Raw genomic sequence first — 24,722 nt, 5'->3', positions numbered from 1 at the left:
ACCTGGTGAGTAACCATGCCTGTGGTTTGGTGAGCTACCTGGTGATTTACCATGCCTGTGGTTTGGTGAGTAACCATGCCTGTGGTTTGGTGAGCTACCTGGTGAGTAACCATGCCTGTGGTTTGGTGAGTAACCATGCCTGTGGTTTGGTGAGCCACGCTCACCTAATGGGTAACCGTGCCTGCCTAGCTCAGCAGCAAGTCTTATATGTGGCACAGGACAACAGGGTTCCAACCCCGGTCGGTCACATTGTTGCCATGACCTGGGTGGGTCTCTGTGAGGAGGAGGTCAAAGGGCATTGTTTGCATAGCCTACTGTACTGTAGCAGGGCTGGGCTCAGTCCCATTTAAAATTACAGTAAATTCAGAAAGTTCTAATTCCAAATTCTAATTCCAAACTGAAAATGGAATCTCTGTGTACTATCTGAATTGCGGCGGTGCATAAAGACCTAATTTGCTAAGTTCTCGTTGCTCTTCCGTTTCTCTTTTTTTTTTGTATCGTCATTAGGCACAATATACATGATCCCAGTTTTTAGCTCCGAAAGACGCAGGCATTTTGAAGAAGACAAAAAAGATACTGCTGATTTATAGGCACATTGAACTCTTATTGGATTGCGCTAAAACAATGAAGTCATATCGAATTCTGCCATCTTTACGCACGTCCGCCATTTGATTGGAATTAAAAGGGAATTGACCCCACCCTGAGTGTCTCTGTTGCTCTGGTAAAGAGGTTCTCACCCTTCTCCTGATGTTTTGGTGTGACAGCTGTGTGTGTTCAGCTCAGATAGTGTGTGGGTGGAACATGACTACAACCACTTGTTTCCTAAAGAGCTTTTAGCCCACTGATTGGTTCAATTTGCTGTTGGTTGGACTGTCATTTGAGGAAATATCTGGTTCAAAAGGCGTGAGTTCTTTAAAATGGATTTGATTTGGCGCCACGTTTCTCAATGGGAGGATAGATACTCATCGGTAAARGCAAAAATGGACGTTTTGTGAATCTGATGCACTTGACTTCAAGGTGCGGGACACTGTGGTGCCTGTGTCCTCTGCTAACCTGATAGCTGTTTCATTGCTCTTGAGTAAAGAGCACTATTGCACCAAGATAGAGATTTTTGAAACTTAAAAACGTTGCTTTCAATACTGTTTTACGAAGCATTACGTAGGATAAATCAGCTTCATCTGACACTATAAGATAGTGGTCCTCAGGGACCCCAAGACTTGTAGCCCTGAACTAGCTCCCTGATTCACCTAATTAATTAAGGGCTTGATGATTAGTTGACAAGTCGAATCAGGTGCTATCTCTGGAATAGATCAAACACATGGAATTGCTGGGGGTCCCTGAGGAGAGGTTTGGAATGGTTGGGGGTCCCTGAGGAGAGGTTTGGAAAGGTTGGGGGTCCCTGAGGAGAGGTTTGGAACGGCTGCGGGTCCCTGAGGAGAGGTTTGGAACGGCTGGGGGTCCCTGAGGAGAGGTTTGGACGGCTGGGGGTCCCTGAGGAGAGGTTTGGAACGGTTCGGGGGTCCCTGAGGAGAGGTTTGGAACGGCTGGGGGTCCCTGAGGAGAGGTTTGGAACGGCTGGGGGTCCCTGAGGAGAGGTTTTGGAACGGCTGGGGGTCCCTGAGGAGAGGTTTGGAACGGCTGGGGGTCCCTGAGGAGAGGTTTGGAACGGCTGGGGGTCCCTGAGGAGAGGTTTGGAACGGCTGGGGGTCCCTGAGGAGAGGTTTGGAAACCCCTAGAAGACATGGAATAGTAATGGTATTACTGCATTAAAATAGATAGAACAAGGGTATGATACAGCTCTATCCCTAATTGAAGAAGTTGTATCTGTTATAAAATATCACTTTGCCCACTAATGCCTCTTTGGGCGGCAGGAAGCCTAGTGGTCAGAGCGTTGGGCCAGTAACCCAAAAGTTGGTGGATCGAAACCCCAAGATAACAAGGTAAAAGATCTGTRGTTCTGCCCCTGAACAAGGCAGTTAACCCACTGTTGCTAGGCCGTCATTGTAAATAATAATTTGTTCTTCAACTGACTTGTCTCGTTAAAGGTTAAATTACAAATAAATAAAAACAAAATAATGCAACGTAGAGCCACTAACCCAAGATGACTCGCTACAGAGAGTAGCAAGACTACCGTGCCTTCAGAAACTATTCACACCCCTTTACTTTTTAAAAATGTTGTTGTGTTACAAAACGTGAGATTAAAATGAATTGAATTGTCATATTTTTTTGGTCAACGATTTAAACAAAATACTCTGTAATGACAAAAGTCAAAGAAAAATTATAACATTTGTAAAAAAAWATATAAAAAAATAATGAAAAATAAAACACTTTACTTGACACCCAGTGTCATAAAACATTATGACACGGTCATAACCATGTCATAATGTCATAATATGGTCATAASACTGTCATGATAAATATATTTACTCCTGTTGTAACGTATTGTATTATTTTATGGCTGGTTATGACACCTAATGTGTCAAAACACACATTTATTCAAATGTGTTTTTCCCTGCCAGAAGTTGCCTTTCGTTTGAAAAGTCCTTTGTTATGAATTATGATCATCCTTATGATCATCCTTTGTCACTTTACTTGGACTAAGAAAATAACCTTTATGACACTGTCAAGAAGCATTATGACCATCATAATCATATAAGCCAGATAGGCCAATCACGTACATGCCCTTATGTCAGTCATCAGTCAAGAAGAGGATGTCTTGTCCTGCTCCTGAAATCTAGTCCTGCATTCATCCCAGTCATCAGCAACAGAGCATTGGGGTAGGTGCATGTCTGACATCAATGTGTGCTCAAGTACAATGATAATTTAATATGGTCAATTTTAGAAAATGTTATATAACATAAACATACTGTTGACGGTTTTCTTGTTTTTTCTTCTCTATACCAGAAGCTGAGAGGCTCTAATTACAGCTGGGAGGCTCTAAAACTTTGCTCACCTGGATTGTACAAACATTCCTCAAGCTGCTTGTTGATCATTGCTAGACAGCCATTTTCAAGTCTTGCTATAGATTTTCAAGCCGATTAAAGTCAAAACTGTAAATAGGCCACTCAGGAACATTCAATGTCATCTTGGTAAGCAATTCCAGTGTTGATTTGGCCTTGTGTTTTAGGTTATTGTCCTGCTGAAAGGTGAATTAATCTCCCAGTGTCTGGTGGAAAGCAGACTGAACCAGGTTTTTCTCTAGGATTTTGCCTGTGCTTAACTCCATTCTGTTTCTTTTTTATCCCCCTCAAAAAACTCCCTAGTTCTTGATGACAAGCATACRCATAACATGATGCAGCCAKCACCATGCATGAAAATATGAAGAGTGGTACTCAGTGATGTGTTGGATTTGCACCAAACATAACACTTRATATTCAGGACATTAAGTTAATTTTCTTATTGCAAACAGGATGCATGTTTTGGGAAAATGTATTCTGTACAAGCTTCCTTCTTTTCACTCTGTAATTTAGGTTAGTATTGTGGAGTCACTTTTGGCCTCATGGTGAAATCCCTGAGCGGTTTCCTTCCTCTCCGGTAACTGAGTTAGGAAGGACASCTGTATCTTTGTAGTGACTGGGTGTATTGATACACAATCCAATGTGTAATTAATAACTTCACCATACTCAAAGTGATATTCAATGTCAGCTTGTTTTATTTTTTACCCATCTACCAATAGGTGCCCTTCTTTGCAAGGCATTGGAAAACATGCCTGGTCTTTGTGGTTGAATCTYTGTTTGAAATTCACTGCTCGACTGAGGGACCTTACAGATAATTGTATGTGTGGGGTACAYAGATGAGGRAGTCATTCAAAAATCATGTTAAACACTATTAKTGCACACAGTCCATGCAACTTAGGTGACTTGGTATTCCCATTTTTTATCCTGAACTTATTTAGTAAGTAACCAAACCTTTTGCCATAACAAAAGGGATTGAATACTTATTGACTCAAGACATTTCAGCTTTTCAGTTATTCATTTCTAAACATTTCCCAAAAGAATATTCCACTTTGACATTATGGGGTATTGTGTAGTGGCCAGTGACACAAAATATCAATTTAATCAATTTTAAATTCAGGCTGAAACACAACAAAAATGAGGGGAAAAGTTGAGGTGTGTGAATACTTTCTGAAGGCTCTGTATATGCCAACAGGCCTGTTTCAAAAAGGGGGAAGAAAAAAAATAACAGAATAATTGAGGTAAATTACCTCTCTGATGTTGGCTTAATGAAAATAAATATCTAACTCTCCTGTTCCTAATGGTCCATCTTTCATCTGAATTAACACAAAGCCTTGAAGGCCTCGTCTTATTCAACGAGGCCTTTCCATTGGATATTCACATGTTGGGCCAAATTTTCAAGACGAGACATAAAACAACAGAAGGTAAACCCGTTGGATATCTATGCACGTTGCAGCATAGGCTTGGCCTAATAGAGTGTATTCAGCACAGTAAGAAATCATCTCCATAGAGCTAATGGAATCTTGAGTGGCCAATAAAAGTAAATATTTAAATTAAAGACCCCATGGTTTTATTGTTCCCTGTATTCATGAATCATCAAGGCCTCCTGTATTCTCATGCTAATCTAACATCAGGATATTTGTTTTATTTATTTTGTGTTCAACATAATGAATGAACCTGTTTTTTTTTGTTTTTTTCCCTCCTCCTTCCAAATGGTGTTTTTCAGACGTTTGTGTAGGTTCTGGCACAGAAACAAAGACACAACCATTGTCCTCCATGATTATTAAAGTAAACAGAGTGGAGGGTGCTCGTCTTATGGAGGCAGCTGCAGGCACTTGAGGGGAGGAAGAGAGGGAGGAAAGGCCCAAGCAACCCTCAAGACTCTCCGTTAGAGAGGTGAGCCTATTATTCAGAGGCTTCTAGAGAACAGCAGAGCACTACGATAATTAGCTTTGAAGATCAGGGTTGTCTTCATTAAGCACCAAAGGGAAGAAAACAGACAAACAGGGAGGGACTATCAGGACTCAATAAGAACTGCTCGTTTCCCCTTTCCATTGAAACAGGTTTTGCTACAGTGTGCCTTAATGAACAGGGCCCAGATGCAGCTCTGGGTTAGGACTCATCTGGGTGCAGTCCAGCAGTGTAATGACAAACAGCAGCTAAGGAACAAAATGTTCTCGTCCCGCTTCCTCTTCATTAAAAAGGGACAATCTGCGATTGCTACATTTAATTTTGGATCCTGGAACAATATAACTTATAAATGCCTCATGAGCTTAGTTAAATAGAAGCATGTTTTAAGCCATTGTAAACAACGCAATTGTAAACAAATACCGTACAGCCTTAATACACGGTTAAAACTATCATCTTGATATCACGGATGGCCACACCATACATCTATAGCTCTGTCGAAGAATGAGATTTGTTATTCCCTCCGCTGTTAACCAAAAGTGGCGGGGTGKCTGCTTCGTTATCGTTTGAACTGCAGATTGTCTGTTCAATTATACCCTGTTACCAGTACATCAAGAGTAGGACGGGGCCACATGGTCTGCTTGTTTGGTTCCTCTTGTAATTCCTTTTCCATGAAGAAGACACCAGAACACTGATAAATGTTCCCACGGTTTTGTCTGACATTTCCCATGGTGCCATCTATCCTTTATTTCATATGGGGATATTTTGTGTAAACAGCACCTGCATGTTACTGGATTTGCTGAACGCTTCATTTAAAACTTACCTTCCTAGTCCTTGCCACGGTGCTTCTACTTGCTCTACTGTGATCCATGTTGCTGTAGGAAGGGCTTTATAAATACATTAGATAAAATCAATCAAATGTATTTATAAAGCCCTTTTTACATCAGCWGATGTCACAAAGTGCTMWWKKYYAAACCKYSCRRAAAACCCCAAACAGCAGGCAATGCAGATGTAACAGAACGGTGGATAGGAAAAACTCCCTAGAAAAGGCAAGAACCTACATAGGAAGAAACCTAGAGAGGAACCAGGCTCTGAGGGGTGGCCAGTCCTCTTCTGGCTGTGCCGGGTGGAGATTAGATAGATATGTGGTAGATTAGTGGTGGAGTAGGGGCCTGAGGGCACACAGTGTGTTGTGAAATCTGTCAATGTATTGTAAATGTTTTTAAAATTGTATAAACTGCCTTAATTTTTGCTGGACCTCAGGAAGAGTAACTGCTGCTTTGGCAGGAACTAAAAATGGGGATCCTTAATAAATACAAATACTATAAAAATAACAGTACATGACAATTTAAAGCCAGATTCTTCTTCAAGATGATTACAGTGGTTGTGAATGGTAAGCACTCAGTAGATATGCTCAGKGAGGGGAAGGATTAAAAAACAACAACAAGACAATGTAAATTAAAACTAAGATGTTTTAATGTTGGGTAGCACTTCATAATAACTCTACATAAAAGCATTTTATAACAGATTAGTAAATAATTTATTCATCATTACTCACATTTGTAAAAAATGTTAGTAACCTAGTTATTCACACATTTATAAAACAACTTTTAAAGTATTTAATGTTTTCTAAGATGTTCAATATAAGTCCTTCTAAACCATCTACTAATCATTAGTAAAGTATTTTTGCATGACCTAATCTAAAAGTTGGCTATTTATACTTTATAAATCATTTATAAAAATGTTTTGAGTGACCAGTGTAATTTCTRKCCAAAAAGATGGACATGTCATTGGTAGACATTCCAGTAATACCTGATGCTCCTTAAGGTCTCAAAATGTCCCCTCGAACATATCAACGATTAAACAATAAGCCCACAAAACAGATGAGAATTTGAACATAAGCGTTTCTTGGCAGTGACCTTTCTACCAAAAGCAAAGTGTGGTTTGCAGTCATGCCTTAGAGCAGTCTTCTCTCAATTAACCCAGAACTGAAACTTTGCATCATTTTSTCAGTGGGGTGGATTTAGTTCTGGMAGTTCCGGGTTTGCAAATTCTCCACCCTCACAAAATAATACATACTTATAAAATATAAATAACCTACACTTTAGATGAGGTCAAGCAAAAAAAATACTTTAAACTAATGACTTAACTAAATGGTTAAATAAATGACCTATATTAAACATCTTATGAATGGAGTAATGATTAATAAACTATTTACTAATCCATTATAAATTCTATATTACGTGGCGTTATTAAGCGTTGCTACCTACAATAGTTCTTTTTAAATAGTTACTAAGCATTGTACGCAGCACAGAAAGACATCTCTTCACCTGGGTGGGTTCAACAAAGAAGAGTTGATCATGAGAAATACATRGTGCATGCTGCTAAATTGTGCTTCTTGAAAACTACTCCCAAAAACGATGMTGTGTAAGTCCTGAACAAAACTGGCGTCCGGGTTTTCTATAGCATGGTGCCTTCTCATGGACAGACAGAAGTACATCTTAGAGAGACGACGGAAAGTGGTTACTCCCTTCTCTACCAAAACCTCAAAGACAATTATCTGTATCTGAAATGGCACCCTAATACGTACATAGTGCTCTACTTTTGTAGTGCACTATATAAATGAAATAGGATMCCATTATGGACGCAAACCCCAATGGGTGTGGTAGTTTCCATGAGATTCCAAATCACTTCCAATGCTGCTCAGTGGACAGTCACCCCAAAATAAGCAGAAGTTACTGCAACAGTAGGAAGCCAAGAGACTAGACATACAGGGGAGACAGGCTTCTGTATCCCCATGAATAGCTCTGTCAAAACACAGAAACAGGACATGGGACAGTCAAAACAGCACAGGAGCTTCAGAATGGACTTCATCTTGTCCGACTGAACACTTTTTTAGGGTAGCGTTATAAAAAACACGTATTGGCTTTAAATCACTAGCATGGATAGATTTACATGTACAGCTCAATGGAAAATCTCGGTGTTAAAAAATAAAAATAAAAAAGCACACAAAATTCATGATGCTTTGAAGAAAAATAAATGTGTCCGTTTCTTTTCCAAGTTCACTTCTATTAGTCGTTTGTACTGGATACACGTGGTACAGTACACTGTCCAATGAAATGCCGACTTCCAGGTTCCTTCTTGACAGCAATGTAAGTGCTTTGAATGTACACGTCTAATATTGAGACGGATCAGACCTGGTAGGTTCATCAGAGAGTCAGTCTAATATTGAGACGGATCAGACCTGGTAGGTTCATCAGAGTCAGTCTAATATTGAGACGGATCAGACCTGGTAGGTTCATCAGAGTCAGTCTAATATTGAGACAGATCAGACCTGGTAGGTTCATCAGAGTCAGTCTAATATTGAGACAGATCAGACCTGGTAGGTTCATCAGAGTCAGTCTAATATTGAGACGGATCAGACCTGGTAGGTTCATCAGAGAGTCAGTGGTAACACTATGATGTTGACCAACTGTTGAATCAATCTGACATGTCAATCTGAGCAAAAGCTGCAGAATGATACCCACCCAATAATAAGGTGAATAATCTCAACATTAAATTCTCTATTTGCGTGATTCCCATATATCCGTTTTGTCGTTTCTTGACAAAACACCACAACCAGATCAGGGACTCAGGCTCTCTCTCTTTAACCAAAAACAGTACATAAGATTTGGCTGTCGCTTGTGTTTTTTTTTTTTGGGGGGGGGTGGGTTGGTTTTATACAGAGGCTGAGTTAAATAGCTTTGGGGTGCGTTCAGCAGGGCACAACGTTTTGGAGCATTATGTTGAAACATCCCTCTCGAAGGGTATAAGAAGGAATCAAGTCCTCTCTATTCACAACACTGCTATCTGAGGGGTATACTACAAAGCAGAGCCAGCGAAGTTGCCTAAATATTCTGAAATAACTTTTTAGATTTTTGGGGGGAAAGATAACCTTGAAATGAGKATGGTCAAAATTGACCGAACAACCAAAAAAAGGCAAATCTAAGTTGAGCTTTCTTAAATGTAACCAGATCAASAACCAGTTATTTCTGCTTGTTGATCAAAGTTAGCTGGCTAACTCTGATTCTGCGTTATAGCATACCCCTCTGTAATGTCAGGCAACAACGCTGTGTACTGAACGTGGCCCTGCTGTAGTGATGGGACGTTGGGATCACATGTCGAGCAGAAGAACGCGGGGGTCTTCCACCACTGACTTGATCTTACGCAGGAAGGTGACGGCCTCTCTGCCGTCGACCAGCCGATGGTCGTATGTCAGAGCCACGTACATCATGGGCCGGATCTCCACCTGATGGAGAGAAACAAGATGAGAACAACTAGTAGCTAGTCCATAGAACCCACCGCACCGCTGTCGCCATAGAACCGAATGTACCACAGTCATTTAGTCATAATAAATCATGATAAAATAACTGACTGAGCTAGATTTTAGAAAAGATAACTTTGTTGACATGACAACATGCATTCATACATTTGCGGCAAATAATGTCCAATTCGGAGATGGAATTGGACGGAGATGGAGATGAGAGCTGGAGATGGAGATGAATTTAATGTGTTGACATACAGAAGCGAACGCACTGCGGGTGTCACCCACCTTGCCGCCGATGGCCACAGGCCTGTCGAAGATGCCGTGCATGCCCAGGATGGCAGACTGGGGTGGGTTGATGATGGGCGTGCCGAACATGGAACCGAACACTCCCCCGTTACTGATGGTGAAGGTACCTCCGTCCATGTCCTCCACAGCCAGCAAATTGTTACGAGCCTGAACAAAAACACACACACAGGAGTCAGTCCTGTCGTCATTCAATTTGTTCTTCATTGATCTCCCGTTTGAAGAGCTTCAGGGCGCCGTTTATCACGAGGTGGCGTCATCATATTGATGTGGTGACAGAAGACACCAATTCTCAGACGAACTGTTGGATCGTAATGTCTACAACAGTGACACATTCATCCCACTCAAACAAAGCCTTGTACAGTACCTTCTCTCCCAGACCGTTGATGGTTTTCTCAATGTCAGCAAAGTTCATGGTCTCTACGTTGCGAATAACCGGTACAACCAGTCCCTGGTGAAGAGGAGCAGATGAGACCACATACAGCAAGAAACCCAGACCTTTCCGGTTAKATTTTTATAGAATTTTCACCCAACACACAGCAAAGAACACAAACACACATAAGACAAACACAATGTCCTACTGTACAAGGATCTCTAGCCCATGATCAATCCAAAATAAAAATGACCACTATTTAATGTATAGATTTGGTCCAACCTCCCACCAACAGCTCAGGACCAGGACAATAAGGGGCAGTTAATAAGAGAACAGAATGTAAAGGTCACATGTCCTCGGTGCCTCACCTTGGGAGTGGCCACAGCCACACTGATGTCAACATAATCCCTGTAAACGATCTCTTTGGTTGTATCATCAATCACTGGGGACGGGAAGAGACACTAAAATCATCCTCACATTTTTTTTTTTTTACCTCAATGCGATTCTGTTCATTTTTGACCACGGAGGGGTTCTGTAAAGAAATTCAGTTTGAGACTTAAGTAATTATGAGTTGGTACATAAATTCCTCCCAGACAACAGAATATCATATAACTTAATCAAAAGCCTGTTGACTTAACATGCAACTGTTGAATAATGTCTCTTGGGGTTCTGGTAACTATTCAAAACTCCTGGGTTTTGAGAAATCCTGGATTTCCTGCTTATTCTATCCTGATTCCAGAATCTTCCAACCAGGATTTCTGGAAATCCAGGGAGTTTGGGGAAAGTTCATGGAATTTGAGAGACAGAAGTGGGAGTCTGTAGAGAGTCTTATCTCCAACAGAGATAGGGTTAGTCTGTGGGGTAGAGGGTTAGTCTGTGGGGGTTAGTCTGCGGGGCAGAGGGTTGTCTGTGGGGGTAGTCTGTGGGGTAGAGGGTTAGTCCTGGGGGGTAGAGGTGTAGTCCTGGGGGTTAGTCTGCGGGGGCAGAGGGTGTCTGCGGGGGCAGAGGGTTAGTCTTGGTGGGTTAGTCTGCGGGGGTAGGGGTTAGTCTGCGGGGTAGGGTTAGTCTGCGGGGGTAGGGGGTTAGTCTGTGGGGGTAGAGGGTTAGTCTGTGGGGGTTAGGTCTGCGGGGGCAGAGGGTTAGTCTGCGGGGGTTAGTCTGCGGGGCAGAGGTTAGTCTGCGGGGGTAGGGGGTTAGTCTGCGGGGGTTAGTCTGCGGGGCAGGAGGGCTTAGTCTGCGGGGCAGGGGGTTAGTCTGCGGGGGCAGGGGTTAGTCTGCGGGGGTAGGGGGTTAGTCTGGGGTACAGGGGGCGGTGAGCGCGTGCTGCTCTTAGCTTCGTGGGGGTGGTTATTAGGGTCTTTTAGTCTGCGGGGGTAGGGGTTAGTCTGCGGTGAGGGTAGTTGCGGGGGTGGGGCTAGTCTGCGGGGGTCATCTATACGTCTCTTCACAGCGCAAGTCCCAGAGGCCTTTGCGCTCATCTATCCAGCCTAGCGATCACCGACGTCCCCACGGTGACTGTACGTACATCCCCAACCAGAAGCCATGGATTACAGGCAACATTCGCCACTGAGCTTTAAAAGGGTTGAGGCTGCCCGCTTAGAGGGAGCGGGACTCTAACCTGAAGCTTAAAAGGAAATCCCGGCTATGCCCTCCGATGAAACCATCAACAGGCAAAAGCCGGTCAATACAGGTGACTAAGAATCAAATCGGTACTACACCGGGCTCCGCTGCTTGTCAGTACTGTTGAGCAGGGCTTGCAACTATACAGACTACAAAGGGAAGCCACAGCCGAGAAGCTGCCCAGTTGACAACAAGCCTACCAGACTGCTAAATAACTTTTATGCTCGCCTCGAGGGCATAAGTAAACACTGAAACAATGCATGAGATATCAGCTGTTCTGATGACTGTGTGATCCACTCTACTTCCGGCAGCCGATGTGAGTAAGACTTTCATAAGCCGCAGTGCAGATGGAATTACCAGGACGTGGAAACACGAGCATGCCTCTGACCAACTGGCAAGTGTTTTCCAGAGCTGACATTTCAACCTCTCCCTGTCTGAAGTCTGGTAATTACCAACTAGTTACAAGTGCAGACCACATAGTCCTGTGCCCAAGAACAACTAAGGTTAACCTGCCTAAATGACTACCGACCTGTAGCACTCACGTCTGTTGCCATTTGAAATCCACATCACACAACAACTTAACAAGGTCCCAAGCACCACCAAGAAAGTCATGACAAAATCTATTCCCCTAAGGAGACTGAAAAGATTTTGGCATGGGTCCTCAATTCCTCAGAAAGGCTTCACAGCTGCACCATCGAGAGCATCTCCTGATGGGTTGCATTCATACCTGGTATGGCACAACTGCTCGGCCTCCCGATCGCAAGGCACTTACAGGGGTTGCGTACGGCCCGCACATCACCAGGACCTCTATACCAGAGTCTGTGCAGAGGCAAGGCCCTAAAAATGTCAACAAAGGACTCAAGCCACCCTAGTCATAGACTGTTCTCTCTGCTACCGCATGGCAAGGCTAAATAGGGTTACCGGAGCGCATAGATCTAGGTCCAAGGAGGCTTCTAAACGCGTCTACCCCAAGCCATAAGACTACTGAACAGCTAATCAGAATATGTCTACCCAGGACTATTGCCGAGTTCCCCCCCCCTCCCCCCACCCTTCCTTGTCCACGCTGCTGCTACTTCTTGTTATTTATTTTTAATAACTCTACCTACATGTACATATTAACTAAATTAGCCTCGACACCGCTGCCCTCCGCACATTGACTCTGTACGGTACACCCTGCTATATAGCCTCCGCTATTGTTATTTTACTGCTGCTCTTTTAATTATTTTTTTCTATCTCTTCGTTTTTGGGGGTGTATTGTCTTAAAACTGCATTGTTGGTTTATTGAGGGGTTTGTAAGTAAGGCATTTCACTGTTAAGGTTCTACACCTGTTGGTATTCGGCGCAGATGTGACAAATAACATTTGATTTGATTTGATATCACAAGGATAAAAGGGGATTTGCCAGATAGATTGTTTGACTTGATTCATAGATTGATGACCTGCTAGCTAAGGATTGTGAAAGTAGATGTTGAATGATCGGTCCAATCAAGCTACTTGTAAAGTATAACTATGATTTGACATGAGATTTTATTGCTGGTCCAATGACCTTGAGCCTTCTTGGATGGGCACTTTCTATTGTGATTCTCTATGCGTAGTACCCAAGTGTGCTAGGAATTTTTGTAGCTCTACCCTTCAGACTTGGGCCTTGACGTAGTGTCCAAACATGAAGTGACAGAAAACGGCTGGAGCAAATTATGGGCAATGCTCCAATATTTTCTGCTGGCTTGCCCCGCCACCACTGAATCACCTGCATTTTGTAGTTAATCTACTCAAGTAAACAAAAAAGAGGACCATGTTTGGTTATACGGCTGTTATTAAATCTAATTTATATATATATTTCGTTTATACATTGTTTGCAAACTAATTTATTTGATCACGTAATTTTAACTGCCAAAATAAACAATCTATTAAAATAATTAAAAATGGCCATGCAAATGCTCAGGGGTTCAAAAAAACAGGTGGGGCTCTACCCACCTGCCCTTGAATGAGACGGAGGTCTCCCACTGACTTAGCCTGGTCTCAGAAGTTAAAGTAGCCGCTCTTCCTATACTTGCATATAGGACCGATAAAACTTTACTTGATCTCAACATTATGCTGGGAGAAAAAAATATGGTAGACTTTAACATTTATTTAGTTTTTTTGGCGCAGCCAGGCAACAAGCAGCTAGGCTGTAAAACCAGGTGGCACTTAGCAGTCAGTAGTGACGGAGTTGGAATGCAATCATGATCAGAGAGAGAGAGAGAGAGAGAGCAGACGAGAGGGCGCATCAGGACGTGTTGTAGCTGCTAGCCTAACTGTTCATAGTTCAGTGTTTCCTTGTCCGCTCTTACTTCTAATTGGGTATTTGCATCTGAGGCCAGCAACAAAGCGAATTTCCTCAATGAGTTGAGAAGAGAGACTCCAAAAATTATGACCAATGGTAACGTACAGTTTCAATTTATTACCTTCTGGAAAATATTCAGACCAAGGCAATTAGAACATATAAACTTTTAGAACAATTTAAACTTGTGTACAAGACCTCTTCACTTTGCGGCGATAAAAGGAATTACAACATAGCCAATTTTGGCATATGAGACATTGCAACAATTGATTCCAGAAACGTAGAAATACAGTAGTAGGCTACCTTCATTACGGAATGGAGAACTGTGAGGATTGTTATAATGATGGAGTCATACACTTTTACAGTGTTATACAGTGTTGGACTTTCACTTTTCGTAGCAGTTGGCTTTGTTGTTGATCAAGTTAAACGTGGGCCCACCTGCTCCCCGTTATTGCGTTCCCAATTGCTCTGCCTACAACAAGCTCCCAACGTCAACACTCACAGACTGTGTTAATGCCGAAGATTTAGAATGTTTACCAGTCATTAAAATCCATTCCCTAAATGAAAGGTTTCACTGCAACATGTCCATTATTAAATTAATGATACCATGTAGTGATTGAAAGGGGAACAGCTGATGCAGGGCTTGAGATCCATGGTGTTTTCTAGGGGGTATTGCCAATAATATCTCGTTCCACTACTTTCACACAAATGTTAAAGTTATAGGTATTGGGCTAGAGAGAGATTTTCCACCCATCATTTCTTATATCAGTCATATATCTTTTAAAATCAGGTGAGAGGTAAAGTGAAGAAGTGCAACTTCGGGAAGATGACGAGATATTGGGATGTGGCAGAGGGAGCCACAACCACCTGAATCTGTGCCAGAAAGGTGCCAGACCTCTTTGGAAGAGGGTCGTAATAGCTGACGATCACATACTGGGAGGCCTATCTGGCCTAAGTAGTATTGAAAGTCCATGGTAGCTAAGAGTTTTGCTTGTACAATAGTAAGGTGCCATGATGTGAAATACACTGTAAAGATAAACTCTAGAAAATAGTTTACCATACAGTGATGGCTGCTTACCATTGCACTTTACTAGCAGCACCAGAATGCCAGCACCACCTGTGAGCAGCTAGCATTAGCCAGTGCAATTGGCACTGTGCTCTGTCACTGTTTGCATTAAGATACGATTTCATAGTCAACACGGCCAGTTCCCTTTGCTACTGGTTGGTTTCATGGTCTCCCCACGATCCATAACAATGTCCATTTTCTGTGGTCACTATCACTCTCCCTTGCTTTAAAGGGCCCTAGCTCAGAAACACAATCATTAAATGATCCGTTTTCATATCATAGATGTTGTTCAAGCCGAAGCCTCATTTATTTTGAACACATTGCCTTGCTCCTTCTCTAAAATTAACTTGTGGATATTTACAGACTGGGTGGAAAAACAAGAGATTTGCTATTTGAAGAGTTTACGCAGATACTGTTAATTGCGATAATGACCATGCGTGACAGATTAAAACTCTGCTCCTGGACACAAAACCAATAACAAGTAAGGAATCCCTCAGTGCTTACTTGCTGTATTTGCTGTTACTTTTATATATTGTTCGTAATCAACATGTTGCGGTCTTTCTGTGGGTCTATATACAAACTGTACTTTCAAAGGTAGGAAAGACATGAGTTATTTCAATTAACAACACTAAACAGGAATCGCCAATGATTTAAGACGTTGTGTCAGAACGATGAATATGTTAAAGACGGCGCCTGGACTTATAACCATGACAGGGGAAATGATATTCAAAGTAGTGTCGACCTGCATGGCATAGATATTCAGTTTTATGACCTCTACATCTTCCTTTCAACTAATTAAACGAGCCGTGACAGGCTGTGGCTAACCCATAATTGCCAGAGGATCCCTGCAGTCTATAAAATGTTTCACTTGAATGATTAGTTGATAGATGAACTGATAGATTGCGATTGATTTGATAATGACACTGTTTAAGTAATGGGATGCCAGTAGACAGAAGTTGATGTTGTTTTGTAAAAAGAGACTTTTAGCAAAGACCAGTGTGGCGCTGGCTTTTGTTCATTACAATGTTGACACACAGGTATATTGATTGCTAGTACGCACGAGGGTTAATCCAAGGGCATAGGAAGTCTGCAAGTCAGAGGAGCTGTTTTTGGCGTGTCAGTGCGTGTCTGTGCTCGCGCGCCACCTCCCATGCCTGCTCGCCGCGTCTGCATTCCACGCCTCCGCGGCATAGCGAGGGCTCTCTCGCCGCCGCGAGTCCTGCGTTCATCCCATATCCACGTCTCCCCGATAGGGCCTCACTATGTCTCGCGTGTGCCGCGTCGCGCACCACGTCTGACTTCTGTCGGGTAGATAAATGTTAGGCCTAGATCTCCGGTCGCTTCTACTCTCGCGTCTCTGAGGGCTAGCGTCTTGCTCCGAGTGGGCTAGTGAACAAATCATAGCGCGCGCTAACTGTCCGAGCGTTCTTGGCGTTTAAAGGGTGTCTACAGTTCCTGTTTTCAGATAGGGCATCCGAGACTCACGTGTGCCACATCATTATCAGGCCCCTCCATCTTGGCAACATGAGTACAACGTGTTCTGCGTCCCACTGTGCATGCAGCTCAGTGCTTGAAGCATCTTTTAACGCGAAGGGACTCACTATAACCCTCGTGGCCTCGACGATGTTGTGGTCAGTTTCCCAAGTGTATAATGCACCATTAATGAGCTGTTCCTACTTAATTGTTCTTCTCCTGAGAATAGTGTTCTTTCCTGCCTCAGGTCGAGTAACAGAGGAGAGAAAGAGCATGTTCATAATGGCAGAGGGATAGGATATGATGTAGGACACATAATAAAAGCTTCCTCTAAAAAGCATATATGGCCGCTTTGTATAGGAACAAGCATTGAAACTGTTCTGGGAATTGAGTTATGTGCTCACTGTGCGAAACAAGTAACTATTACACAATCATACTGAGCATTGGTTGTATAGTCATGAGCACATGAAAGGAATCAATCTGACGTCTAGTGTAAGTCTCAGATGATGAGAGTGCGTGCATATTGATGCAACTAGACGCTAGTTATCATCCAAGGGTAAGGATAGGAAGCAGTATTGGAGAGCACAGATGGAGAGACCAACATTAAAGCAGAGCCTGGTGTGGAGCGATAGCTCTGGAGTGATGGCGAAGTCTGATGGAGAGAGTAATAGACATTGCTAATAACAAAATCTTTGAGAAGACTAGGCCTGAAAGGGCAATAGCAGAGAACATAGCATTTAAAGCAGAGGGGTAGAGAAGTTGGATGCACCGAACATTTAATGCCGATGTAAAGCAGAGGAGTCAGGGGATGGGTGAGAACAAGCATTAAAGCAGAGGATGGGAGAGAACAAGCATTACAAGAGAGGGTGAGGGATGGGAGAGAACAAGCATTAAGCAGAGGGTAATGATGGGTAGGATGACCAACAATACCAATAACACGCAGGAGTGTGTAGGAGAATAGGCGACAAGATAGTTAGCATACATCTACGATAGGACTCAGGCAAGAGTTGTGACGGTGGTGGTGGAGAGATGTAGACATCCTATCTACACATACAGCAAGATGCAGTTATTGGTGATATCCTTTTTTCAAGTTTCTTTGGAAAATTCAAAACCTGTAGAGTAGCTACCAGTGCCATGTAAGATAAACGTTTTTGTTCGTCGTTCTTATATTTGCCTTGCCTCTGACCAGAAATGTAAGCCACTGACATGACACCACACGCAATAGGAGTAAGCATTTTCTCTTTATCAATTACAAGACACAGTGGGCCTCCCAGCTCCACCCAAAAGAATGGGAGCCTTCAGGAATCCCTTATAGGCTCGTGCAATAGGGTTCCTTCTTTATGGAAGTGATGTAATGTAATGGTGGCTTCTTCTGCTCTCTCCCTCATCGCTCTCCGCTCTTTCTCCCCCAAGTGCGTCTACATACTACTTTCTCCATCTCCGCCAGCGTGTGCTCTAATTGTGTACTGCGCAGAACAATCATTTAAAGCAGAGGGATGGGATCTCTTAAGATATCAAATGCATATGTAATGTCAGGAGAGGAGAGTGTAGCGGATTGGGAGAGAAACAAGCATTAATGACTAGATGGGTGGCCGAATGTACGAGTTTGTAAGTAGATAAGACACACGCTATACACACGGAACCCAGACTGACACGCCCAATGGATGACTTTGTCGTGGAGAGGTCCTGTTGTTGGTTCATTCTTGTGTTTGTATCACAGGACGATGAGGATGGGAACACATATCGAGGCTCCCCCCTTGAGCGAGTAGCAAAGGGATGGGTGAGAACCAACCATTAAAGCAGAGGGTGAGGGGATGGGGAGAGAACAAGCATTAAAGCAGAGGGTGCAGGGATGGGAGAGGAACAAACCATTAAAGCAGAGCGGTGAGGGATGGGTGAGAACAACCATTAAAAGCAGAGTGTGAGGGATGGAGAGAACAAGCCATAAACAGAGGGTGCAGATGGTGAGAAACAACCATTAAAGCCAGAGGAGGGATGGGAAAGAACAATTCATTAAAGCAGAGGGTGTGTGTCGCTTCAGGAAAACATCTTTATGGAGCTTCCAACTCGGTGGTCATTTGGTGGACAACATTTCCAAGAGTAAACAACAGGTCATTTATGAAGTGTCTATATCTGCATGTTTGCACCTGCTGTTGCCCTGGAACCACTTGACCATAGAGGACAAATAAAGTTGGATTGTCTAGTACCTCATGTCTATCTCGTTGAAGGTGGTGAGCATGGCACAGGTCTGCTGAGCCTCTTTTAGCCTCTGAGCGATCCTCAGCCTCATACGATTCATCTTGACCTGGACGAATAATAAGACAATTGGTTGAGAGCATCTGTTTTGGTTTCTCAATAAATCACAGCAAGACCCACTTCTCTTGGTTTGAAACTTAGCCWAAGGCTTTTCCCCTGCCATTTCATKTTGTTCTGTTAGTATGGGAGTGTTGGCCTGAAGCTGGCCTGAAATGGAGAGGTCTTACCCTGCTCTCTGTCCTGGCCCCATGGGCTACTGCTGCTGGTTCTGCTCGTGCTGCACTGGGCTTGACTGCAGAAACTAGAAAGAGAATAAGACAGACTTTATGCAAAAAAAAAAAAGCTTATAATGATAAAATAAATTGTGAGAACCCCGCTTAAATATATATATATTTTTTATAATTCTACTAAAGTTAACATGAATCTAAATGCACTTTTATAACGGTTGAGGAGCTGACGTACCAGGTTTGGCTTGGGCTGCTTGTGTTGGCACGGGAGGCACCGCGGGCATGGCGACGGGGATGGCAGCCGGGGTTGGAGCAGCGGCTGCTGCAGGGGCCTCCGCCGCCGGGACAGAAGCGGCTGCTGCAGCTGACCAGAGAAGAAGAGACACTGACATCATGATTGTGTGATTTTCAGATCAACTCCTGATATGAATGGTACTACGTGTATGAAGATCAAAGGATCAGTTGGATGAGAGAGAGGAAAGAGGAAGAGCGTACCTCCTTTTTGAAGTTTGAAGAGGGGATTCCCGGCCTCCACCCTCCCTCCGTCTGGCACAAGCAGCTCCGTGATCACACCGGCCGCCGGAGACGGCACCTGCAACGAGGTCTGAGASAAAAACGGATTCTTCTTATCACAACAGTTACTGAAATTACAAAACTCAGCATGACAGCTCGCCTTCTCTAAATATCTGATCATCAACGCCATTTCTTTATTCCCAGAAAGTGTTTTTAAACATAGGTCAAGGCTTTATTTTGTATTCCAATGTGTAACTTCTTAGTGTTTACAGGACCTTGTCAGTCTCGATCTCACACACCACCTCATCCTCTTTCACTGAATCTCCAACAGCTGGAAAAGACCAGAGGACGGTATTACTGTCCTGCACAAAACCTTCCTGGGAACAACATACTAAACAGGAGCCGGCTCCACAAAAACAATCCAGGACACCGACCTTTCTCCCACCTGACGTCCCCTTCTGTGATCGACTCAGAGAACGGAGGGGTGTTGACGGTGACAACTTCATCCCCTGATCGAAAAAAAAAAAAACCAACAAAAGATGTCAGAGTGAGATTTTATTTAATACAACGACTTGTTTAAATACACAGGTCCCGGAGGCAGACGAGACAGGGGTTTGGAATACGTACTGTGTGCTGCAGACGTCTTGAAGTATCTGACGTGGAAGACACCAACTGATGACAGAGATTCAAATCTACTAAACACAGAAGAAAACATGTCATGATGTAGCAGGCTATAAAGTAGCCCGTTGTAAAACAAGTGGCTTTAAAACTAGAGCAACACACACTAAAAAGACTGAAAAGTATTCTGTAGCAGACATTGGACATCTTCAGATTTTTTTGGTTTGTCAGCCTGAGGCAAAACAAACGGACAAATACCCAGGACAGAGAGGACACCTACGACTGACTGTTCCTGTAGACAACCCTGTTGCCAGCGGATAGGCCTTCAAGGAGATAAAAGAAAAAGAAGACAGACAGAGAAGGGAAGAAAGAGGGGGGAAGAGAGAGAAAGAGGAAGGGATATGATTATTATAATTATTAACAGTGATAACCATGGCTGCCACAGTTGAGTCAGACTTCTTGAGAACCCTGGGCCGGGCGAATACATAAACAGCTCCTTGATGATGGGGCATATTTAACCACTCACAGGCCCTCCAGTGCTCTTTGATACTTCATGGCCATTACAGTCTTCTGAGCCATGAATCACCATTCATACAGGGCATGTTTATTCAGATTTATTACGAGGAACAAAGGCCTCTGATCTTACATTAGTCCTGGGTGGGCTGTGTTCATCAGGCACACAACGGAACAAAAACAGAATGAAACAGGGAAGGGATTACATGGACTTGTCCATTGAGGAAAGCGGTTTTTTTTTGTTTTCCATTGCAAATCGTTTTGTTACAGTGTGCCCTAATGAACAGGACCCTGTACAGTTAAACCCTACAGACAGAGGAGAAAGCGAGAGGCCCACTCACCTGAAGCAGTCCTTCCAGCCAGCACATACTTCCCCTGAAAATAAATGGGAAAGGGAGGAAGATAAATATCCTTTCAATTGAATTCTTTGCTGGGCTGCTTCAGATTCAATTCGGCCTACATCTTCATTTCAATATGCTTGCATTAAGGGAGCGTTGAATTTGTAGCAGTTGAGGTGTGCTTAGATTAAATCTCTCTCTGATTCAAACAAACAGCTTTGTAGTCAAAAGGGGCAAATTTAAAATAAAAAATAAAAAACACAAAATGAAGAACTGGGGTGCGTTCAGTGTTTGCTACGTTGCTTAACGGTTTGTACCCGAAACAAAATGTTTCCCCCAAAACGGTGCGCACCATTCTTTCAGTCTTTTAGGGACATTTTACTTCCATTTGGTGGGTGAGGTGTGGACTGATCTATATGGGTGTGGTGTGGACTGATCTATATGGGTGTGGTGTGGACTGATCTATATGGGTGTGGTGTGGACTGATCTATATGGGTGTGGTGAGGTGTGGACTGATCTATATGGGTGTGGTGAGGTGTGGGCTGATCTATATGGGTGTGGTGAGGTGTGGTGGCACTGATTCTCTAACTGGGTGGTGGTGTGGACCTGATCATATGGGTGGGTGTGGACTCGATCTATATGGTGTGGTGTGGACTGATCTATATGGGTGTGGTGGGGGACTGATCTTATATGGGTGTGGCTGAGGTGTGACTGAATCTATATGGTGTGGTGAAGGCGTGTGCGCTGATTCTATATGGGTTGTGTGAGGTGTGGACTGGAATCCTATATGTGTGTGGTGAGTGTGGACTGCATCTATATGGTGTGGTGAGGTGTGGACTGTCTATATGGAGCTGTGGTGAGGTGTGGACTGATCTATATGGGCTGTGGTGAGGTGTGGGCTGATCTAATATGGGTGTGGTGTGGACTGATCCTATTATGGGTGTGGCTGTGGACTGATCTATATGGGTGTTGGTGTGGACTGAATCTATAATGGGTGTGGGTGTGGACTGATATATATGCGTGTGGTGTGGACTGATCTATATGCGTGTGGTGAGGTGTGGACTGATCTATATGGGATGTGGTGAGGTGGTGGACTGATCTATATGGTGGTGGATGTGCGCTGATACTTATACTCGGTGTGGCGTATCGCTGCACTCTTATATGGTGCTGGTGTGCGCTGACTATATGGGTGTGCGTGTGGACTGATCTATACGGGTTGTGGTGGAAGGCTGTGGACTGAATCTATACGGGTGTGGTGAAGGTTGTGGACTGATCTCAACGGGTGTGGTGAGGTGTGGACTGAACTATATGCGGTGTGGTGAGGTGTGGACTGATCTATATGGGTGTGGTGAGGTGTGGGCTGAATACTCATATGGGTGTGGTGAAAAGCGTGTGGGCTGCATCAGTATGGGTGTGGTGTAGGACTGATCTATATGGGTGGTGGTGATGGTGTGGGCTGATCCTATATGGGTGTGGTGTGGACTGATCCTATATGGGTGTGGTGTGGACCTGATCCTATATGGTGTGGTGAGTTTGTGGAACTGAATCTCATAGGTGTGGTGTGGAACTGATCTATATGGGTGTGGTGAGGTGTGGACTGAACATCTCATATGGGTGTGTGAGGTGTGGACTGATCCTATATGGGTGGTGGTGTGCGCTGATCCTATAATGGGTGTCGGTGAGGTTGGTGGACTGATCTATATGGGTGTGGGTGAGGTGTGGACTGCACATCTATATGGGTGTTGGTGAGGTGTGGACTGATCTACATATGGGTGTTTGGTGTGCGCTGAATACTATATGGGTGTGGTGAGGTGTGGACTGATCTGTATGGGTGTGGTGAAGATGTGGAACTGATCTGTCATGGTTGTCGCGTGAGGTGATGGACGATCTATAAACGGGTGTCGGTGAAGGTGGTGCGGCTGATCTATAACGGTGTGGATGAGCGTGTGGGCTGATCTAAATTACGGTGTGGTGAGGTTGTGGGTGATCACAATAACGGTGTGGTGAGGTGTGGGCCGCATCTATACGGCGTGTGGTGAGGTGTGGGCTGAATCTATACGGGTGTGGTGAAGGTGTGGGCTGAATCTATAACCGGGTCGTGGTGAGGTGTGGGCGCTCGATCCTATACGGGTGTGGTGAAGGGTCGGGCTGAATCTATAGGGTAGCTGGTGAAGGTGTCGGGCTGCTCTATATGGGTGTGCGTGAGCCGTGTGGGCTGTCTATATGGGTGTGGGTCTGATCTACATGGGTGTGGTGAGGTGTGGGCTGATTACTATGGGGTGTGGTGCAGGTGGGGCTGATCTACATGGGTTGTGGTGAGGTGTGCGCTGATCTATATGGGCCTGTGGTGTGGACTGATCTATATGGGTGTGGTTGTGGACCTGATCTATATAGGGTGTGGTGAGGTGTGGGCTGATCTACTAGGGGTGTGGTGAAGGTGTGGGCTGGAATCTATATGGGTGTGTGGCAGGTGTGCGCTGACCTATATGGTGTGCGTCGTGGAAACTGATCTATAGGTGTGGTGTGGACATGATCTATAATGGGTGTGGTGCAGGTGTGCGCTCGATCTACTATGGGTGTGGTGAGGATGGGAACTGATCTATAGGTGTGGGTGACGGTGTGGAACTGATCTCAATATGGTGTGGTGAGGTGTGGACTGATCCTATATGGTGTGGTGAGGTGTGGCACTGATCTATATGCGGTGTGGTGAGGTGTGGACTGATCTATATGTGTGGGTGAGGTGTGGACTGATTCTAATATGGGTGTGTGAGGTGTGGACTGATCTATATGGGTGTGGTGGTGGTGTGGACTGAATCTAATATTGGTGTGTGTGGAACTGATACTACTATGGGTTGGTGTGGACTGCAATCTATATGGGTGTGGTGAGGTGTGGGCCTGATCCTATAGGGTTTGTGGTAGGAGGTGGTGGAACTCATCTAATATGGTGTTGGCTGAAAGGATGTGGACTTGATCTATATGGGTGTGGGAGGTGGGACTGATCTATATGGGTGTCACGACTGAAATTCGGACACCCCTACACAATAAGAACCTCTGGGAACCATAATCACAGTCATTATCAACAGAATGTTACCCATTTCCCATTGAATTTAACGGTGAGCATCAGTTTCTGTCGTAACCCTGAAAACACCCCTGCTTTCACGGTCACTCTGCATAACGAGACAAAACATCTGGGCCATGGACGCGTTCCTGAATCCAGAACACAACGTTTCAAACAGCACAGATGGAAGTATTAATGCCAACAGAACTGACACAGTTGAATGAGTCGCCTTGACAACGCCTACCCCCCCCAGGCCAAACCCTAACGAAACGCTTTGCCAAATTGTGCACCAGCCCTAATGGGAACTTACCCAATCACAGTCGTTTGTGATACACAGCCTGCGAAAACGAAACCAGGGTCATGTAGTGACACCATCGAGCACCCTGAGATGCAGATGCACCCCCTTTTTGATACACGTTACCCCCCTCCCCGATACACGTTACCTTCCCCTTCCTTCCGTCACCTTATGATACACGTTTACCCCCCCTTCTGATCACACGTTCCCCCTTTGATACACATTCCAACCCCCCGTCACCTTTGATACCACGTCCCTACCCTTTGATACACGTACCATTCCTTCCGTCACCTTTGATACACGCTTACCCCTCAACCTTTATACACCTTACACCCCCCCCCCCCGTCAACATTTGATACACGTAACCCCCCCCTTCGGTCACACTTTGCTACACCGTTACCTCCCCCCCGTCACCATTTGCTTACACATTACCCCCCCATTACTTTGAATACCACGTTACCCTCCCTGCCCCTTCCGTCATCCTTTAGATACACGTTACCCACCCTTCGCGTCACCGCTTTGATACAACACGTCCTACCCTTCCTTCACTTTGATCCAGTTTACCACCCTCCTTCCGTCACC

General features: G+C 44.2%; 1 protein-coding gene across 1 annotated transcript in view; it reads right to left on the bottom strand.

Moving 5' to 3' along the window:
* Positions 1–6,320: 6,320 nt before the first annotated feature.
* LOC112074912 (dihydrolipoyllysine-residue succinyltransferase component of 2-oxoglutarate dehydrogenase complex, mitochondrial) overlaps positions 6,321–24,722 on the bottom strand; it is a 19,690-nt gene continuing 1,288 nt past the window's right edge. Inside the window, exons 2-15 of the mRNA XM_024141990.2 lie at positions 20,791–20,824; positions 20,217–20,259; positions 19,946–20,013; positions 19,753–19,827; positions 19,594–19,649; positions 19,301–19,409; positions 19,041–19,169; positions 18,806–18,879; positions 18,530–18,627; positions 11,149–11,263; positions 10,213–10,305; positions 9,839–9,922; positions 9,454–9,621; positions 6,321–9,150 (exon numbers count right to left, since the gene is read on the bottom strand). Of these exons, the coding sequence (XP_023997758.1) occupies positions 9,016–9,150; positions 9,454–9,621; positions 9,839–9,922; positions 10,213–10,305; positions 11,149–11,263; positions 18,530–18,627; positions 18,806–18,879; positions 19,041–19,169; positions 19,301–19,409; positions 19,594–19,649; positions 19,753–19,827; positions 19,946–20,013; positions 20,217–20,259; positions 20,791–20,824 (1,281 nt within the window). The 3' untranslated portion in view covers positions 6,321–9,015. The remainder of the gene's footprint in view (positions 9,151–9,453; positions 9,622–9,838; positions 9,923–10,212; positions 10,306–11,148; positions 11,264–18,529; positions 18,628–18,805; positions 18,880–19,040; positions 19,170–19,300; positions 19,410–19,593; positions 19,650–19,752; positions 19,828–19,945; positions 20,014–20,216; positions 20,260–20,790; positions 20,825–24,722) is intronic.

The sequence above is a fragment of the Salvelinus sp. IW2-2015 genome, unplaced genomic scaffold (assembly GCF_002910315.2).
Source record: "Salvelinus sp. IW2-2015 unplaced genomic scaffold, ASM291031v2 Un_scaffold2874, whole genome shotgun sequence".
NCBI lineage: Eukaryota > Metazoa > Chordata > Actinopteri > Salmoniformes > Salmonidae > Salvelinus > Salvelinus sp. IW2-2015.
The sequence above is the reverse complement of the archived record's forward strand: the minus strand, read 5'-3'. Positions and strand labels throughout refer to the sequence as shown.